The 20786-nt window shown below is 41.6% G+C and overlaps 1 protein-coding gene and 1 pseudogene across 2 annotated transcripts in view; both read left to right on the top strand.

Moving 5' to 3' along the window:
* The first annotated feature begins 817 nt into the window (after window positions 1-817).
* On the top strand, window positions 818-7563 carry SPMIP10 (sperm microtubule inner protein 10). Its single transcript, XM_082457974.1, has 3 exons — window positions 818-915; window positions 1490-1598; window positions 4764-7563. The coding sequence occupies exons 1-3, from the start codon at window positions 830-832 to the stop codon at window positions 4971-4973; spliced, it is 405 nt and encodes a 134-aa protein (XP_082314100.1). The 5' UTR covers window positions 818-829; the 3' UTR covers window positions 4974-7563.
* The window catches only part of LOC309658861 (large ribosomal subunit protein uL24 pseudogene), a 23369-nt pseudogene continuing 10142 nt past the window's right edge, over window positions 7560-20786 (top strand). Inside the window, exon 1 of the transcript XR_014268313.1 lies at window positions 7560-19976. The product of XR_014268313.1 is annotated as a large ribosomal subunit protein uL24 pseudogene (transcript). The remainder of the gene's footprint in view (window positions 19977-20786) is intronic.

Below are 20786 nucleotides of genomic sequence, written 5' to 3'. Positions count from 1 at the left end.
AGGTTTCTGGATTGTAGTACGTCCTAATGTTACATGTAGAAACCAATGCTTCAGTTTTCAAGGTTCTGTAAAGTTTTGTGTATTAACATTACTCTTCTCTAAACCTTTCTGACTATCCAGATCTAGGAAGTTCTCTCCAGACTGTTGCCGGATATGTATTCAGTTAGTACTCTCACCAAGGCAGTGTACATTGCAGTCATCCTTCCTGCTCAGCCTAACATTTTTCCTCCTTCTGCCTAGGAGTATTAGCAGTAATAACCCTCCATGTCTCTGGCTTAGTAATTTAGGTGCTCATCCTCACTCATAACCTTTCTTTATTAAAATGAGTTTTGTTACCTAAAATATTCTGCGATATAACTCAAATCTTAGGAGGTAAAATGGGTTGGATTGGTTTGGATTTAGGCAAGTTTGATTTACACCTTAAAGTGTGTCTAAGTAATGGTGAAACATAAATGGGACACATATCAACCACGTGCAGTATGTAAAGAGGAAAATCAGCTAAGGGTAAATAGTGTTAATTTGAAGTGATTATTTGTGAATAATAATTCTTTAGTCCAATATATTTTCTAGTATCTGTCAAATTTGTAATATATCTGCAAGCATCCTTATTTTTTAAGTGTTCATGATAAGAATGATGATGTACTCAAGGTGTATTAAAAACACCAGAAATAGCTCTAAGTGCCACACTCTTAATTAACTGCTAAAGTAACTGCTATGGGTTGCTATGAAATTAGCAAAACATTGTTAGATCTGAGGCAGCAATGACATCATAATTAGACTAGTAGACTAGTGAAGTTCTAGATGAGAATTCCTGTCACTACTGGCAGTGATGGCTTCAGGCAAAGACACTTGTCCTATCTTACCTAAACTCACCAACAGCTGTTCTGATGAGAATTCATATAAGCCTGCTATTAAGTGAGGACTTAAGGGTTCTGGGTTTTTGGGTGGTTTTTTTGTTTCTTTGTTTTCAATCTGGGAGCTACATAGATGAGGACGCTAATTCTGTGCTTCCCCTTGGCATCTATATAGAAAGCTTTATATGTTCCAGAACAAAACAATGTGTGTGCAGAGAAAGCAAGTCTGACCTGACTGTAGGGCATGTGCTAAATTCAGAAGCTAAATTAGTTACTGGTTTTTGTGACTGGCCAGTGATTCCTTTAGGTAATGAGTAGGCCTGAGGTAGATCATGGTGTGCTGTCTTCCCCCTTAAAGTCAGGCCAAAATGAACATCATGAGCAAATTGTAAAGGACAGCGTGCAGTTAGAGCTACAGATACCCAGCCCAGACTCTTGATCTTGGTGATACTCGGGGATTTAATGGGTTGGTTATCTGCTAGGTGAGCCTCAAACAGTGACACAGCTCTGTCCTGCAACTGCAAGGGTCCAAACCTCACAGACACAACACAACTGCTTCCATTCCGTAAAATGAAGCTAAAATAATTGAATTTAGCTCACAAGATATCCTTTCTTCTTGCTTTCCTAATCTTCAGGTGTAGTGAGATTCATTTGCCACGGTTTTCATTAAAGCAAGGGATGATCCCAAGACGTTATGTAATGCCTTGGAAACAGAACATGAAATTCAGGAATGTGAATCTGAAGGTATTTACTATTTAATATATCTGTGAATAGACATACATAACTCTACAAAAGCTGCTTTGAAATTTATTTTTCATTTTTTCAGCTTTATTGAGGAATAATAGACAAATATGATTGTGTACATTTAAGGTTACAACGTGATGCTTTGATATACATTGTGGAGTGATTACCAAGATCAAGATAACACATTCATCACTTCACATTGTTGACTCTTTTTTTCTTGCAGTGAGAATGCTTCAGATCTACTCTCAGCAGCTTTCAAATATTTAATACCGTATTATTAACTGTAGTCGCTGTGCTGAACACTAGACCCTTAGAACTTATTCTTCTTAAAACTGAAAATTTGTACCCTTTGTCTCGTTTCTTCCTCCTCCCAGGCCATGACAACCACCATTCTATTCTGACAAAAACTATTTGATGCACCTTCACATAAACTTGCAAACAAAAGTTAAATAGCAATATCTATTCAAATAACCCAATTACAAACTTAAAGTAGATAAACCAAAAGATTTCATAAATACGTGTCTACCTTTTTCTCTACATAATGGCAACTCACAGCTGTTAAGAAGTTCATCAGAAGTAGGCGCCATTATCATTAAAGCTACAGTACAGAGCATGTATTTTTTTTTAGTTGAAGTATAGTTGATTTACAATGTGTTAATTTCTGCTGTACAGCAAAGTGATTCAGTTATACATATATATATGTATATTTTATATTCTTTTCCATTGTGGTTTATCACAGGAAATTGAATATAGTTCCCTGTGCTATACGGTAGGACCGTGTTTATCAGTTCTATATATAATAGTTTGTATCTGCTAACCCCAAACTCCCAATCCAGCTCTCCCCCATCCACCCTCCCCCTTGGCAACCACAAGTCTGTTCTTTACAGAGCGTGTATTTTTACAGTTGTACTGCACGCTCAGGTTGAGAGCTATGGGAACAGTTTGGCTAGATTTACAGATAAGACTCCTTGCCCACTCAATGCTCTGATTCAGTAGTCAATAGTTTCAAAACATTTTCCAAATTCAGATTGATTGACCATTCACTTGTGAAAAGGTAAGTTGTTTCTTTAAAGGAGATGATAATATTTTGTAAGAATCAGTAAGAGGAGATTTCATGGTAGGATTCCTAGGAAGAAATGTGTTTATATAACTAATTTCCAAATTTCTAAAGGATAAGCAATTAATGTTGAATAAGAATATACTTTGTGAAGACAGAGATATTACAAAGTGTGAATATTATATGATATATAAAATATATCAAAAATATGGCTCAATTATTTTTTTATAAAATGCATGCATACAATGTAATAAATGAGGCTGCCATTTGCCTTGAGATGATTATTTTATATGTATTTTTATCTGATATTTTGAAAACAAATATAAAACTAAGGAAATCATGATTCAAATAACAGACTTAGGGCTTCCCTGGTGGTGCAGTGGTTGAGAATCTGCCTGCTAATGCAGGGGACACGGGTTCGAGCCCTGGTCTGGGAAGATCCCACATGCCGCAGAGCAACTAGGCCCATGAGCCACAATTACTGAGCCTGCGCGTCTGGAGCCTGAGCTCCGCAACAAGAGAGGCTGCCATAGTGACAGGCCTGCGCACCGCGATGAAGAGCGGCCCCCACTTGCCGCAACTGGAGAAAGCCCTCGCACAGAGACGAAGACCCAACACAGCCATAAATAAATAAATAAATAAATAAAATTAAAATCTCAAGCTAAAAAAAATTTAAAAATAGAAATAACAGACAAACATCAAATTTGTATGGTTATTAAGACTTTATAATATCTTAATATTGGGCTGTATTTCATGTAACTTAGTGGCTTATCAAGTCATTTTCAATGTCCTAACTAGCTTTAGCATGGTGACAACATTAGTACTGACTTTGTATTTTTCATTTACTAGAACTATAGGGTATAAACTTTGAGTTGAAGTCAATAATGAAGAACTGTTTTGAATGCATCAAAACACTTCCGTTAGTCTTGCCCTTACTCTTTAGAGCTATAAGTCAGCATAATTTTTTCATTGTTATTTCACTTCTGTAATTTAGTTGACAGTGTTCCTAACAATTTAAAAAACATAATTAGCGACTGGTGCATGGAATATTCTACCTTACAGAGTAAAAGTGAAAATTAAATGAGAATTACAATGAAGTGAATGTGCACTGAATAAATGCTAGCTATGCTTTCTTTTCATTTTACCATTTTTCCTATAGGAGATGATATAGCTCTTTAACAACATAAAAACGAGAACACAGCATAGGAGAGAGGGAGCAGCACCCCAAGACCAGGCCAGACTGCTGTTCAGCAGTAAAAAAGAGTCAGAAATAGATGTACAACTAAGATAATCTTAAGTAGCTGTTATCTATGCAGCGCAGGTGCAACAGCAGCCGCATACTGTATAGCTATTTCACTTAGTAGTTGGCGAAAGTTTTTTCATTCACATAGAATATTTTATTCAACACTCAAAGAATCCTTTAGTAATTCCCATTTTATGTTTGAGGAAACTGAGTCTCACGGTAGGTAAATGACTTGTACAAGAACACAAAAGTAGTGAAGCTAAAAGTCAGTGATCTGACTCCAAGTTTATAGTCTGCAGCCCACACCACTGGCTCTTCCTGTTGGTCGGAAGACACCAGTGAGAGAGCACTGCTTTTAAAAAAGGGATATTGCTCTGCCCACTACACCTTCCTTCTCAACAGGAACAGTTAGGAAAACTATTGGGCAACTTCCATCTTAATCTAATAAAGTGGTTTTTTTTAAAAAATTAATTAATTAATTTATTTTTCTCTGCGTTGGGTCCTCGTTGTCGCACAAGGGCCCTCTCCAGTTGCAGCAAGCGAGTGGGGGCCACTCTTTGCTGCGGTGCGCGGGCTTCTCATTGCGGTGGCTCCTCTTGTTGCGGAGCACGGGCTCTAAGAGCGCAGGCCTCAGCAGTTGTGGCACGCGGGCTCAGTAGTTGTGGCTCACGGGCTCTAGAGCACAGGCTCAGTAGTTGTGGTGCACAAGTCCAGTTGCTCTGCAGCATGTGGGATCTTACTGGACCAGGGATTGAACCCATGTCCCCTGCATTGGCAGGCGGATTCTTAACCACTGTGCCACCAGGGAAGTCCCTAATAAAGTGATTTTTGGTGTGATATACAGCAGATTTTTTTTTTCTTTTAGCATGCAGAAGCATGTGGGATCCATGCCGGCCCTTTGGAAGACTCTCTGTTTTTGAATCACAGTGAAAGGCTTTGCCATGGGGAAGATCGTAAAGTTGTCTTGAAGAAAGGCCCACCAGAAATAAAAATTGCAGATATGCCTCTGCATTCACCTCTCTCCAGGTACCAAAGCACTGTGATTTCCCATGGCTTCAGGAGGCGACTGGTCTGATGAAAGAAGAATAAAATGATAAAGTATTTCAGTCTCTCCCTCTCTCTCTCTCTCCCATAATGTTTAAGTCCTTGTACATTTGTATTTTGCCTATAGGTTCAATTTGTTCAAAGGCTATAAGTCAACTGCATACTTTTTTATATTATAATAGCTTAGAAAGAAAATAGGCTCTGAGAATATCTGAGATGACGTGGGGGAACAAGGAAAACTGTCTCACTGAAATTAATTTCACACCAAGTAGTTAAGAAACAGCAGACGGATCCAGTCCTACCATCTAACCTCACCACACTCCTCTACCTTTCTCTCCTTCTCATTCCACCCTTATTATTCATCCCCTCCAAAACTCAGTGTCAAGAAAGCCAAACTGAAATAGAGTTGCAGGATGTGGGATTATTTTTGCTTCTTTTCTAACTGCTCCAACACCCTTCCTTCTGCTCCACTGCACCAACACACACCCCTAAGGCTACAGAGACCGGCAGCTAATCAGCAGTTATTAGAAGTGTTCGGTAGACAACTCTGTGATACATCATACAATTTTAGCTGAGACATACGTTTCCATATTGGTTCAGTGTATCCAAGTATCAATTTCCTATAGTGAAGGATTGATTCACATAACTTAAGACATAATAATCAGTGTATGCAAAAATGATACACCACTGTGGAAGACAGTATGGTGGTTTCTCAAACAATTACACTCAGAATTACCTTATGATCCAGCAATTTCACTTCTAGGTATATGCCCAGAGGAATTGAAAACAGGGATTTTAACAGATATTTGTACACCAATGTTCATAGCAGCATTATTTATAATAGCCAAAAGGTGGAAACAAGTCAAATGTCCATCAACAGATGAATGGATTGTTGGGGAGGAAGAAATTTTCCTCTACCCTTCTAGGTTCTTCTTACTGGCTTAAAAATTGAATTGACATGAGACAGATTAACAGGAGAAAGTCAAACAAAAGTTAAACAACATGTATACATGGGAGAGGTCCAGGAAAACTGAGTAACTCACCAAAATGACTGAAACCCTCACTTTGTTTTTAAATTTTATTTATTTATTTATGGCTGCGTTGGGTCTTCCTTGCTGTGCGTGGGCTTTTCTCTAGTTGTGGTGAGCAGGGGCTACTCTTTGTTGCAGTGCGCGGGCTTCTCATTGCAGTGGCTTCTCTTGTTGCGGAGCAAGGGCTCTAGGCGCACGAGCTCAGTAGTTGTGACACACAGGCTCAGTAGTTGTGGCTCGCGGGCTCTAGAGCACAGGTTCAATAGTTGTGGCGCACGGGCTTAGTTGCTCTGTGGCACGTGGGATCTTCCTGGACCAGGGCTCAAACACGTCTCCCTTGCATTGGCAGGCGGATTCCCAACCACTGAACCATCAGGGAAGTCCCTGAAACCCTCACTTTAAATACCGTCTTCAGCTAAAGACAGAAGAGGATTTGGGAATAGTGATTTGGGACTTCAAAGGGAGGAAGGCAATTGACATGGAGATGGAAAAGCAAACGTTTGCTAAATATTTCTCTGGGCCTGCAGAGGCAGTGGGACACAGGGTGGCCTGTGATCTCTAAGAGTTTCCCCCACCACATCTAGCTCATGTTCTTTGCAGACATCTCTGGTGATAGCTCTATTCCTGTAATAGGCCCTCTATCTAAATTCCTTTAGGTACTTAGGGGCAAGGTCAAAAGTTCTTCCTGAGTCTTTTGGGCCTTGATTGTTTTCAGCTTGAAATAATCCACATGCCAGAGACGTTTTAGGGTGGCAAATTTTGTTTCCTACAGATAAACAAAACATGGTATATGAATGTAATGGAATGGATTATTAGTCAGCCATAAAATGAAATGAAGTTCTGATACATGTTCTAACATGGGGAACCCTGACAACAGGCTAAGTGAATAAATCAGACATAAAAAGACAAATATTGTGTGATTTCACTTATACGAAATAACTAGAATAGTCAAATTCTTAGAGAAAGAAAATAGAATGGTAGTTAGTTACCAAGGGCTACTGAGGAGGGGAGAATGGGGAGTTATCATTTAAAGGGTACAGAGTTTCAGTTGACATGAAAAGTTCTGTAGATGGATGGTTACACAACAGGGTGAATGTATTTAATGCCACTGAATTGTACACTCAAAAAGGGTAAAAATCATTAATTTTATGTCATATATATTTTACCAGAATTTTTTTTTTAAAAAAGACCATAGTGGGTCTAAGCTATGCTTCATTCAGCCAAGTGTTCATATCTGATAACAGCACCAAGGAAACTATTACAAAAAGATAGAGCTGTCCATCTAATATCAACTTAAAAATCAGTAAAGAAAACATAAATAAAGTAAATTATTAAGGAAGACAATTTAAGTGATACTGAACAGAAATTGGGTCCACTTGACAATTTACTGACACTGGGTTGTGGTGAAGGAAAATACAGCATTTATTGTAGGCACCAAGCAAGGAGAATGGGCAGCTCATGCTCAAAAGAGCCAAACTCCCTGATGGCTTTCAGGGAAAGGTTTTTAAAGGCAACATTCAGGGTGAGGGTTGCACTGGGTATGACTTTCTTCTGATTGGTTGGTGGTACTTAACAGGGTGGTGTTTCAGGATTCTTAATCACCAACCTGGTTCCAACCAGTATGGGGTCTATATGCTTGTGGTCAGCATGTAGTCACCATCCTCAGCCTAGGTGGGAGTCTTTGTCCCTGCAGAACAACTCAAAGATATGTGTCAGATTGTTGTATATATCCCTTGAGGAGGAACTAGGACTCTGTTTTATCGCTGAACTATTGTTTCTTGACTGCTTTTCCTGTGTTTCTGCATTCCATCACTTCCCTAATTAATAACTGCTTGTGCCTGCTCTTTGGAACTTGGGGAAGGCATAGGAGACCAAAGCCTTTTTCTACAAACAAGAAATGGGAGACACAGAGGGGCTTTTGTACCTAGGAATGCTCTGCAGGGTCCTGCTTGGTTTCAGCTTCAGGTCTTCTCAGCTTGTCTCTCCCAGTGTGGAACCACCACCTTATTATCTGGGACAAGGAGAATTAGGGCCCCAGTATTCTCAGAGCCTCTGTGCCCAAGGCAGAGCTTCCATCCCATGAATTGGGGCTGAGCAGAAAAAGGGAGTCTCCCACCTTTTGGCCACACCTGCATAGAACTTAGCTTCAGAAACAGGTAGCTGGGGTCAGGATGAGAAATGCTGATATCCTGCCCTGCCTGGGAAGACAGCCCTCTGCCTGGGATCTGTGGGGAGAGGAACCCTGTGCCCTTGGCTGCACCAGTCTGCAGTAGAGTTTCCACTATGGTGAGCTGGGAGGGGAGAGGGGAGAAGTGGGTCCTGGATCAAACACCTCAGGGTTCACTGAGCTTTAGGAGATTTCATTAAATAAATATTTCTTCATTTGCTGTATGCACCCAGGACCATGTCCAGAGACTTTAAATGGCTGTCCTTTTATAATTATTACTGATTTTTTTTGGTAGTGAGTCTGAAGAGCTCCTCACATTGTCATGCTGGAAGTGAAACTCTAGCCTTTTAAAAATTGTTCTAAGGAATCCTGTGGTCTTTTAGATCCAAGTTCTCAAGAGAACATAAAGCCCAGTCCAAGGAACTAGAAGAGATACTAGAATATATCTGTCTTGAACTTCCCTGGTGCACAGTGCTTAAGAATCCGCCTGCCAATGCAGGGGACACAGGTTCGATCTCTGGTCCGGGAAGATCCCACATGCCGTGGAGCAACTAAGCCCGTGTGCCATAACTACTGAGCTTGCGCTCTAGAGCCCATGAGCCACAACTACTGAGCCTGCATGCCACAACTACTGAAGCCCGCATGCCTAGAGCCCGTGCTCCACAACAAGAGAAGCCACCGCAATGAGAAGCTCACGCACCGCAACGAAGAGTAGCCCCCGCTCGCCGCAACTAGAGAAAGCCGTGCGCAGCAACGAAGACCCAACACAGCCAAAAATAAATAAGCAAATAAATTGAAAACAAAAACAAAAACAAAACAAAACAAAAAGAATATATCTGTCTCCTCAACTGACAAGTACTAGAGCCTAAATAAAGGTATGTGAAGAAGAAAACTGTGAAATATAATTTATATAATTATGTCATTCTACCCACACCTCAGTCCAAACTTGAGAAATTGCCAGGAGGACAATTTATACATCTAATTTAAGAAAAGAAAAAAAAAAAAGCAGTTCTGAATTTCTAAAAGCTATTTAGGATAAATTGAAGATTTTTGCTTCCTATAATTCCCAACTTTGCCTCTAAAATAGACCTGAGCCAATTAACCCACTTCTTCTCAAGAGTAAGCATTGACAGGACTATGTTCCTGTCAAGTATTTCTCCATTATTTTCTCTTCCATTGAAAACAAAAGAAAATTTGGCTGGTGATGGGATAATTATCAACAAGATTTTTAAGTTAAAATTCGAGATACTTCTCTGTGTTTATACCACTCAACTAGAATTTAAAATCCAAGGTGACACCTGAGGCTCAATTTCATAGCAATAAGGAATAGTAATGCTGCAGGACATCCTGAAGGGTTCAGCTCTCTATGAAGGGGTGCCTAGAGCTGCAGAAGCTCATTTGAGTAGGATCTTTATACATCTCTAGGAATAAACTGAAAAAAAATCTTCAAGAAAAGAGTTGCACTGAGCAATGTACAGTGCTTGGTTCTTGCCTCATGAAAACACCTGAGTATATTGTTCACATCCAATTGTGCTAATTGTGAGGTCTGGCCCAGTGACAGTCGCATCACCCTATGGTATCAATTATTCTGTCCTACTCAATTTTCTCTAATTTTGTGTGACCCCTAAGTTACGTCCCAGGAAGTGATTCTCTTTCAGGTTATTCCTCATCTAATTTCACTCTCTTAAATGTAAATTCTAATTTGTACCTTTGGCTTCCTCCTTTGAAAACTCCCCATTCCACTGTGGTTTAGTTTAAGACTGTAAATTTCCTTGCAAGAGAGCAGATTATCATGATGCATCTTGGCCCAGGTGGGTTAGTCCCAGTGACTGGGAAATCTCTGGGATTTCTAGGGTCAAAAATGCCAGTGGATATATTTTTCACATACCGAAAATATAGGTGATCATATTTGGCCTTTACTGATTAGCTTCCGGCAGGCTGAGGGGCCACCAAGAGCAGGTGAATAGGTGTACCCCACACAGGGGAGTCTGGCAGAGAAGGTGAGCAGCGGCTGGAATGGAGCCAGCACTACGCTCCCCAAGCTGTGTGCATCTCAGTGCATGACTGGGGCCCCAGCAATGTGGGGACCAGTACAAAAGTCTTCCCTGAAACTTCTCTGGCTTTTATGTGATGTACCAATAAAAGCCTTGCTGTCAGAAAGCATCTTTCTTCTTTTCAGAATGTGACCAAAACATTGACCATTGCTGAAGTACCAGCAGCCAAAATGAAGTTCAATTCCTTTGTGGCTTCTGATCAAAGCAAGAACCAGAAAAGGCACGTCAGTGTACCTTCCCACATTCACAGGAAGATTATGTCTTCCCCCTCTTTCCAAAGAGCTGAGACAGAAGTACAGTATTCGATCCATGCATATCCAAAAGGATGAGGTAGTTCAGTTTATGCAAGGGCACTGCAAAGGGCAGCAAACTGGCAACGTAGCCCAGGCTTACGGGAAGAAGTATGTCACCTATACTGACTGAGTGCAGCGAGAGGAGGCTAACGGCACAACTGTCCATGTGGGCATTCTCCCCAGCAAGGTGCTTGTCACTAGACTAAAACTGGACAAAGACCACAAAAAGATCCTTGAACATAAAGTCAGATCTCTCCAGGTAGGAAAGGAAAAGGGCAGACATAAGAAAGAAACAATTGAGAAGATGCAAGAATAAAGTAATCTTATATACAACTTTCCTTAAAAACTGTTAAAATGAAAAAAAGGAGAATGTGGCAAAGTGTGTGTGATAGAACACTAGATGAAAAAGTCAGGGTGTACCCAGTGTGAATAAAAAGAATGCATATGACCAGAAAACAATGCTGGAAGCCAGTGCATCAAAATGTTTACAATATTAGTTTTGGACAGTGGAGTTATAAATGATTCTTATTTACATCCTCGTATCTTTTAAATTACAGCAAACATGTATTTTTCTCCGCATGTGTGGAAAGCACTCCTCTCTGTTCTGCTGTCAGAGTTTTATATCCAACATAACTGTCAACTCTTCTATGAAACCTATTTCATATCCTATTTTCTCCTGTACCAGTTCTCTCCACCTTAACCTTTTCCAAGTTGGTTCTCTGCCTAAGACTTCTCCTTCTTGACCAGAAGAGGTCTCTGCTGCGTCACTCAAAAAAAGACAAAGCTTTCTTTTTCTTTTTTTCTTTTTTTTAAAAATGTTTTGTTGGTTTGCATTTTTTTAATAAGGTAAAAATTCTTCAGTGCCTCTGAAACTAACAAAATTTTCAAATAGAGCATTTTATCAACGAAGGGGAGCTTAAACCCTTTGGGTACCCTCATCAGTGCCTTGCATTTTACTGAGCCCCAGAGCAATTTCATCTGATATGTAAAAATTTGAAAACTAAAAAAGAGAAAACAAGGGAGAACACATTTAAACAGGAAAACATGTCTTTTCTAGGGACAAATTAAAAGCCATCAGTAAAGCACTTCCGAGAGCATGGACTTCAGGTAGGCTGACCTGGCTTTGAATTCTGACTTCACTACTAACTGTGTGGCTTCAAGCAGCTCCACGCACCATATTCCTCTCTCTCAGTTTGTCATCTGGAAAATGAGGCTGCAGATAGCTCATTCATAGAGTTGTAAACAGTCTGTTAGGGAACATAAAAGCGCTTAGCGTGACACTAAATAACGATGTTTGGATTCTTATTAGGCCTGTGGATAGACATATGGATTGGGTTAGGAGTTAAATTTTAGCCATACCATGGCTAACTCAGTTGCAAAGTAGCTTTTTCCCGAGAGGAAGAATATAGGAATAGCAGGAAATAGGAAATCCCCTCAAATGGGAAGAGGAATGCTTTTCATCAACCGTCTTTGCTTCAAATAGCACCACTAAGAAAAAAACCAAAAATTCCTATCTCTAATTTCTTTTAGGGGCTAGGCTAGAATTTCTATTCCAAGCTGCATCTTTCAAATAATTGTCTCACCAGGAGCCTCACATTCATCAGATGAGCTCCTCATCTTCCCCACTCTTCTTCTTTTCAGGCCTACTGTTTTCTCCTGACTTAACTATTTCTACAAGTTATCTAACGTTGGTAAATACCATCACCTAATAACGTCCTGTGTTCTGGGTTCTCTGGGTCTCAGAAATCACATTAGATCCCGTCTGCTCCCCTTTCCCCTCCCCCCCAAAGCCATTCAATCATACCTGTTCCTTGTAGGTAGATGGTAGTACCTTTAAGAGCTGTCCCCTCTTTCATTGCCCGTGAAGAGCTACTCTCCTCCTTGCACCACATTTCTTACGGTTCTGAGATGGGGCCCCCAGATTTGCATTTTTAGCAAGCTTCCAGGTGAGGCTTATGTGTGGACCACACTCTAAGTACTGTCAACATGTCTAGGAGGTGCTGCTATGCAAGAAGCATATGTAGAACTTCCTTAAACATTATAGTTTGTCCAAAGGTAATCAAAGCCACAGCCCCCATAGCTGATACAGATTAAAGAATTTGGATCACAGGTAAATGGTTTTCACTACCTATAAGCTGCTTTGGTGCTGCTGCTATTTCATCAGTTCAGGCTGTTCCTTTTTATTGCTGAATAGTATTTCATTGTATGAATGTACTACAATTTATTTATTTTTATTTATTTATTTATTTATTTATTTATTGGCTGCATTGGGTCTTCGTTGCTGCGCAGGGGCTTTCTTTAGTTGAGGCGAGCGGGGGCTACTCTTCATAGCAGTGCATGGGCTTCTCATTGCGGTGGCTTCTCTTGTTGGGAGCACAGGCTCTAGGCGCCTGGGCTTCAGTAGTTGTGGCACACGTGCTCAGTAGTTGTGGCTCACAGGCTCTAGAGTGCAGGTTCAGTAGTTTTGACACATGGGCTTAGTTGCTCCACGGCATGTGGGATCTTCCTGGACCAGGGATCGAACCTGTGTCCCCTGCGTTGTCAGGTGGATTCTTAACCACTGCACCACCAGGGAAGTCCCCACAATTTGTTTATTCATTCACTCATTGAAGGTCATTTGCCTTGTGTGTTAGAGGTCCCGAAGACCACTTCCAGTTTCAATAATTCACTAGGAGGACACGCAAGACTCAGCATGTAGTCATACACATGGCTATGATTTATTAAAACAAATGGGTATGTTACCAGACCAAACTTGGGTCCACTTGCCGGCCAACCTACTGACAGGCCAATCTACTGACACTGGGTCGTGGTGAAGGAAAGTGCAGCGTTTATTGCAGACCAACCAAGGAGTTCAGGCAGTTGGTGTTTAAAAGGCCCAAACTCCTTGAAGGTTTTCAGGGAAAGGTTTTTAAAGACAGGGTGAGGGCTGGAGTCCTGGGGTGTGTGATCAGCTCATGGACATTCTTCTGATTGTTTCATGGTGAGGTAACAGGGAGTCAACATCAACATTCTGGTTCCAACAAGTCTGGATTCTACATGCTTGTGGGCAGCACACAGTTAACTTCTTCCACCTGGTGGAGGTTTCAGGGTCTGCAAAACAGCTCAAAGGACATGGCTCAGAATATTATCTATAGCCCTTGACTTTGGTTTAATGGCTAAACTATTATTGTTTTGTCTTGCTTGACTCTTTTCCTTTCTTTCTGCATTTTCTCACTTCTCTGGTTAAATTTACTCTTTGGAATTTTGGGAAGGCCTAAGAGGCTAAAGTTTTTCTACAGACAAGAGGCAGGCAGGGGACATGCAGGGGTGGGCAGGTTCTGTTCTGGGAGGGCCCCCTAGGGTCCTGCCCAGTTACAGATACAGAGCAAAATCAGCAAAGGAAAAAGGCACATGGGGTGAAGTCCAGGGGACAGCGAGCCCTAATTTCCAAGAGTCCTCTTTCAGTGGAGTCAAACGGGGCAGACGGACTTAATTCCCCCAGCAATGAGCTGTGACAACTCTGTTTTTAATTTGATCAGGAAAAGTAACTTGTTCATCCTTTGATCTTCCTGGAGATTTAAGAGAATACTTTGAAGGTACAGCAAGGTTCATTGTCATCCAGGTATTGGAAGACAAAAGTCATGTTTGCATCACAGTTTTCTCAAGCAATCGCAGGTGCATTTTATCCTAAGTGATTACTAGATGATCAATCCTCGACTGATGCTACCTTCTAGAAGAGAGCTAAGCTTTAGAGAGTCAACAAAGTTAGGGTGGTTTCCAGGAGGATGCAGATTTGAGCGACGGGTACGATGTGAGCCAATGAGAACTAGAAAGGACTTTCTACACATGGGAAAAGCATAAATAGAGGCAATGAGGAAGGGAAAAGCCACTGCAGTTACAGAATGGTGAGAATATCCTGGGCAGAGAAAAGTTTCCTGGTGGGAAATAAAAGAAGGTAATCTTAGGAAAAGGGATCCAGCTTATCGAGGACTTTCAATCCTCAAATTAGTGATTGAAATAGATTACTATAGAGAGTTATGTTAATGATCATGACAGAGTTTGAGAAAAATTAATCTGGCAACACTTCAAAGGATGGATTGGAGATTAAGCGTTAAATAAACTTGTTTGAAAATAAACCCAGGTGAGAAGCCCCGATTAGGATCAAAGATATGTGGATGGGGAATAGGGGGCTCCCACGAGACAGTTTATATTGGGGTGAATGAAGCACACAAGCAAGGCTTGAGCACATGGAAATAAGGTCAACCTATCCTGGAGAGGAGTTTAGTTGCACTTGGTAAGTTACCTTTATAAATGAGGTCAGTAAGGCACTACAGAGCCTTTTTTTTTTTTTTTTTGGCCGAGGCTGCTTGTGGGATCTTAGTTCCCTGACCAGGGATTGAACCCCGGCCCTCGGCAGTGAAAGGGCAGAGTCCTAACCACTGGACAGCCAGGGAATTCCCTATTAGAGACATTTTAACCTCTAAGAAAAGTTATAAAACACTTTCTACTAGAAAGACAGATGATAATGTAGAGGGGGAAAAATCAATGTGTGGTATAGACGTAGCAAGAGGTGCAGTGTTTTTTTTATGGTGAAGTATTTTAAGAAAGCCATGTAGTGTGACTAATCTGTTTTCCCTTTCAAAGATAGTTCATTTCAGTATAGCCTAATTAGGAAGGGTTAAATAAGACACCCGAGGTCAAGACTGGACCTGCTTTGTTAACTTATAAAAATTCACGAAAGCAGTAATATCTAAAAGCTCATACATTCATATCTGAGATCTGATACATTCGGAATGAGCTATGAGCTGATGTGGGGCTGTATATTTTTAACGAAAGCCGGAATGACATTTTTTAAAAATTTTATTTTATTGAAGTATAGTTGATTTACAATGTTGTGTTAATTTCTGCTATACAGCAAAGTGATTCAGTTATACATATATACACATCCTTTTTCATATTCTTTGCCATTATGGTTTATCACAGGATATTGAATACAGTTCCCTGTGCTATATAGTAGGGCCTTGTTGTTTATCCATCCTCTACACAATAGTTTGCATCTGCTAATCCCAAACTCCCAATCCATCCCTCTCCCTCCCCACTCCTCCTTGGCAACCACAAGTCTGTTCTCTATGTCTGTGAGTCTGTTTCTGTTTTGTAAATAAGCTCATTTGTGTCATACTTTAGATTCCACATATAAGTGATATCATATGGTATTTGCCTTTCTTTTCCTGACTTTGCTTAGTATGATAATCTCTAGGTCCATCCATATTGCTGAAAATGGCATTTCATTCTTTTTTATGACTAAGTAGTAAGGAATAACATTTCTAATCATGCCACCAACTCAAATTTTCTCAGTGCAAAAACAACATTAACATGCTTTGAAGATGTAAAGTGTCTTGAGGAAGCGGTAGTCAGAGTAAAAGCCAGCTGCTGCCTGTGTCGTGCTGCTCTGTCAGATTCACAAGCTCAGTTTCTCCCTTCCTCTCCTCCTTCACCCCATTCCCCTGGCAATGGCCTTCCTTCTGCACTTCAAACATGCTAAGTTAGTCCCCATCTCAGAACTACCTGCAGTGTTCCTCCCAAGATTTTCCCGTGGCTGCCTCCTTCTCATCATTTCAGGTTTGTTTGTTTTTTTAAATAAATTTATTTATTTTATGTATTTATTTTTGGCTGCGTTGGGCCTTCGTTGCTGCGCGTGGGCTTCTCCCTAGTTGCGGCGAGCGGGGGCTACTCTTTGTTGCGGTGCACGGCCTTCTACATTGCGGTAGCTTCTCTTGTTGCGGAGCATGGGCTCTAGGCGTGCAGGCTGCAGTAGGTTTTGTTCGCGGGCTCTAGAGCGCAGGCTCAGTAGTTGTGGCACATGGGTTTAGCTGCTCTGTGGCATGTGGGATCTTCCCGGACCAGGGCTCGAAGCCGTGTCCCCTGCATTGGCAGGCGGATTCTTAACCACTGCACCACCAGGGAAGCCCCATCATTCAGTTTTTAAACGGTATCCTCTCCTCAGGGAGGGATAGCAGATGCTGTTGGGGGCCCTGCCCATATGCCTCTTCACAGGCTGTGCATTCATCCCCCAGATGCTGTGGGTGTTGGCTGCTCATGACTCAGGCCTTTGTCCTTTTATGGGGAATTGCCCTTGGCCGGCAGGAGCCTCCTCCCCGGCAGTGGTCCCGGAGATAATGGCGGTAAGTTATGTCCCCCACCCAGGGGAGGGCGGTGGACAAAGGCTAAGTGATGAAAGGATGTAGCAGCCTCCTCACCTCTGGGTGGCACAACTTCTGTGGTGCAATTCGCGATTCAGGGCTTCCCATGGGATCAGGCTGAGACTAGACTTCTAAAGCCATATCTTTGCTGAACTTCATCCCCTGCTGTCCCCTACTTTTTTCACCTAATAGGTTTCTCCTTAAGATCACTTAAGTGGGAATTCCCATCTTAGGTTCTGTTCACAAGAAAGACAGCTGGTGAGAGAAGTGGTCCTAGGAAGCCAACTGGATCTAGATTTGGCATTGGATAACTCATCCACTAGATGGCAATGAGAACCCTGTCATTGGTAGTGAGTGAACTATTGTTAGTGCTTGACTTGCTGTAGGGGTGCAGTTGCTAAGATTTTCACCTGCAGAGAACTAGGACAAAATATAGGTAGAAGAAGCTGCATTAAATTGTGCAATGGCTCTGGTATTTAACATGTATCAGGAAAACAGGGGAAAGCTTGGTACACAGGAATGCTTGGACTATTTTTGCCACTTCTTGGGAGTCTGTAGTTATTTCAAAACAAAAAGTTAAAAATGAAAAAAAACGAACAGCAATAATGTAAAAATAATATTATATCCTAGGTGGAATGGTAAACATTAGTACCATCATTAAGGACTTCAGGGATACAGAAATAATGGTTCCCATATACCCCCATTTGATTCAATAGCTTGACCTCTTCAAAAACCAAATTAATTGTGGCAGATGACATGGACTACCTGAAACTCAACCAAATAACCCCAATTGATGCCACTTCATTGAATGTGGTACCTTTATTAGAACAGATTAACATAGACTTTGGTATGTGGTGTAAAGCCCTAACTGACATCTATATCCTTTTCTATACCCATCAGAAAGGTGAATCAGTAAAAGTTTGCATTCACAAGGAATGGATAATAGTATATACAGTCACAACTTTGCCTTAGGGCTACTTTAACTCTCCTACTCACTGTCATAATGTAGTCCTAAGGGATCTGGATCATGTGGACATTCCACAGAATTTTACATCGGTCAACTATATCGATAGCATGATGTTAAGTGAACCTGATAAGAAGGAAATGGCAAGTGCTCTGGGATGCTGAAGTACACTTCAGAAGGTGGAAAAAAAATCCTAAAAAAAATAAAGGAGGCTGCCACATTGGCAAGGTTTCTAAGGGCACAGTGTTCTGGTACATCCTAGGACATCTCCTCTCTGGTAAAGGACAAGTCACTGCACCTTGTGACTCCTGCCACCAAGAAAAAAGCACAGAGCATGGTAGGCATTTTGGAGACAGTATTTATGACATTTGGGAACACTGCTCCAAGCTATTTAGTGGGTGATGAGGAAGTTTACCAGTTTAAGTGGGACTCAGAGTAGAAAAGGGCTCTGTAGTGGATCTAAGCACTGCCTCTCGGGCCATATGAACCCAAAGATTCTAGGGTATTCGATGTATCTCTGGTAGATAAAGATGCTGTGTGAAATACTTGGGAAGCCCCAATATGAGAATTGCAGGGCAGATCTCTAGGGTTCTTGGGCAAGGCCTTGTTACTTGTAGGAGAGAACTATACACCATTCACAAAACAGCTTCTGACACACTATTGGAACCTGGAAGAGACTTATCTGATTATGAGACATCAAATGACTATGAAACTAGAGCTGCTCACCACAAGCTGGGTTTGCTCAGACCTACCAAGTCATAAGATTGGGTACACCAGCAGCATCCGTCATAAGCTGGAAACAGTACATCTGAAACTGGGCTCAAGCAGATCCCCAAAGCATAATAAAGCTATGCAAACAAGTAGATCAGAACAACTACTACTTCCATTTCTCTTACATAAACACTTTTCCTTCAGCTCATAGCTGTAGCCTCTTAAAGTTTTCCTAGGAGCAGCTGATAGAGGAGGAAAAATCTTCTTCTTGGTATATAAACACACGTTGAAAAGAGACTACTAGTATGCTACAGCCCACTTGTGCTGAAAGACGGTGGTGGAGGAAAATTATCTCAGTGGGTAGAGTTTCAGATGGTTCTCCTGGTTATCTACTTTGTGTGGAGAGAAAACGGGCCCCCAGAAAAGTTATTCACAGATTCATGGGCACTAGCAAATGGCCTGGCTGGTCAGTCAGCGGCTGGGAAAGAGCAAGACTGGAAGATCATAGAGCAAGTCTGGAGAGAGCTTGGGAGTGGATCAATGGGAGTGGGCAAGAAGCACCGGTTAATGTCCGCCAGGGAGTGTCGGCTGCAGGTGAGGCACTAGCCAACCAAGGCGCGGGAAGAGTCACCCAGCAGACGTCAGCCAGCTTCTATCCTCAGCCACACCCGCCCTTCCACAGTTGGCTTATGAACAGAACAGCCATCGATGGGGGTTATGCATGAGTTCACCAGCAGGGGCTCCCGCTCCACAAAGCTGATCTAGGACTGCTGCTGCTGCTGCATATCCAACCACCAGTAATGAAGAGCAATGCCGAGTGCCCCAGACAGCCCAGCCTCTTGAGAAAACCAGCCGGCTTTATCAGACACCCTTCATGCTGGGAAAGAACAAGAATCCATGGTTGTATTTATCATAACCTGAGGACCACCTGCAATAGTCAGAGTTGTAGTTTGTTCCAGTAACTCTTCTCTTCTAAATACCAGAAATTGCACCAACCAGAATGTTGGAGGACCTGCGACCAGATGGAGTGACATTACCATGAGAAACAAGTGGCTCTGAGTGGTCCAAAGTGTAGACTGTAGCAGATGCAACGGGTGCCTTCCTAAATCCCCTTTACAGGCTGGTGTGTCAGTGTTGGCTGCTAATGGCTCACACCTGCGCTCTGCCCCAGGGGCTTGCATTTGGCTGAAGGGAGGTGCCTAAGTCAGAGATGACTCTTTCTTCCACAGTCTACAGAGACATCTGTCTAGCCATGACTACATTTCCCAGCTTCTCTTGCAACTAGATGGGGACATGTGAATAGTTCTCACTGAGAACTATTGAGGTACATTCTCTCAAGACCAAGATTAAGAAGCTTTCTCCATTTGTTCTTTCCCCTTCCTCCTCCTGCATGCAAAGGGCATGAAAACCCTGGCAAGAGGAGGCCACAAGATAAAAGGAGCCTGGGTTCCTGAGTCACCATGTGGAAGCTGCCACCAATCAGGAACACATGTATTGTTAAATGACTGTGGGTTCTTTTGTTACAGCAGCTGCATTACTCTAATATCCTCTACCTGTGAACTCTAATGGGACTCCTGACATACTATGAAGTGGGACTGGATGCTTCTGAAGGCCCCTTCTGATACAGATTCTCTGGTATGTTTCTTCTGAAATTTATGAATTATTGTACTTGAAGGTTATGTTGTTAAATAGTATCATTTAATTATCCTATAGTAAACATAGTAAAGTTTAAAACCACTGGGTCAGAAGAACTGGATTCCAGCTCTGGCTCCTCTACCAGCCTGTTATAGAGTCTGGAAAATATAACTTTACCTCTCTGAGCCTCAGTTTCATCAACTGTAAAACGCAAATAAAATGCAATGTGAATGAGGACAATATGACCTCTAAGGTCCTTTCTAGCTCTTGTAGTCCTTGCTTCTCTGTATAGTATTAAAATAAATCTCTTCAAAGAATGTACAGCAACAGCTCTTTATAGCCTGGGAGAAGTGGGAGCACAGAACTTTAGTGCATTATGTATTGCACTAAACTTAACCTATAATAAACCCTTTAATCACAGAGTTATCTTTTATTATTGGACTTCAAAATTTGGAGATGAGTCAAAGACACTAGGTTCTTTGCTTTTGGCTCTAGATATAGTCAAATTGTCTTGAACAGCTCAAATACTCCATTCAATTGAGGCAGTAATTGGGGATGATTTGTATCAGAAGTAGGAAATAGGACCAAGTGAGTCCAGTGGGAAATGGCTGTTTGGCAATGCCAAGAAACACTCCAGGGCACTGGGCCATGACCATGTCAGTGACACATAGCTCACACTGACAATGAATCCAACAGTAAACCATAAGCTGATTGAAGTTTTGTTTCCTTTATAAACAAATAGGCGTGGTTGTGGTCCAATAAAACATTGCTTACTGGTTTCAGTTATTGTTTTTTTTAAATTAACAAACA

The sequence above is a fragment of the Balaenoptera physalus genome (assembly GCF_965194825.1).
Source record: "Balaenoptera physalus genome assembly, chromosome: 3".
NCBI lineage: Eukaryota > Metazoa > Chordata > Mammalia > Artiodactyla > Balaenopteridae > Balaenoptera > Balaenoptera physalus.
This window is presented reverse-complemented; position numbering and strand designations above follow the sequence as displayed.

Excerpts from the sequence above, each read along its gene's own strand:
- SPMIP10 (XM_082457974.1), top strand. The coding sequence starts at position 830 with ATGGCTTCAGGCAAAGACACTTGTCCTATCTTACCTAAACTCACCAAC. Across the intron at positions 916-1,489 it reads TCATATAAGCCTGCTATTAA|GTGTAGTGAGATTCATTTGC; the intron begins GTGAGGACTTAA and ends CCTAATCTTCAG. Across the intron at positions 1,599-4,763 it reads TCAGGAATGTGAATCTGAAG|CATGCAGAAGCATGTGGGAT; the intron begins GTATTTACTATT and ends TTTTTCTTTTAG.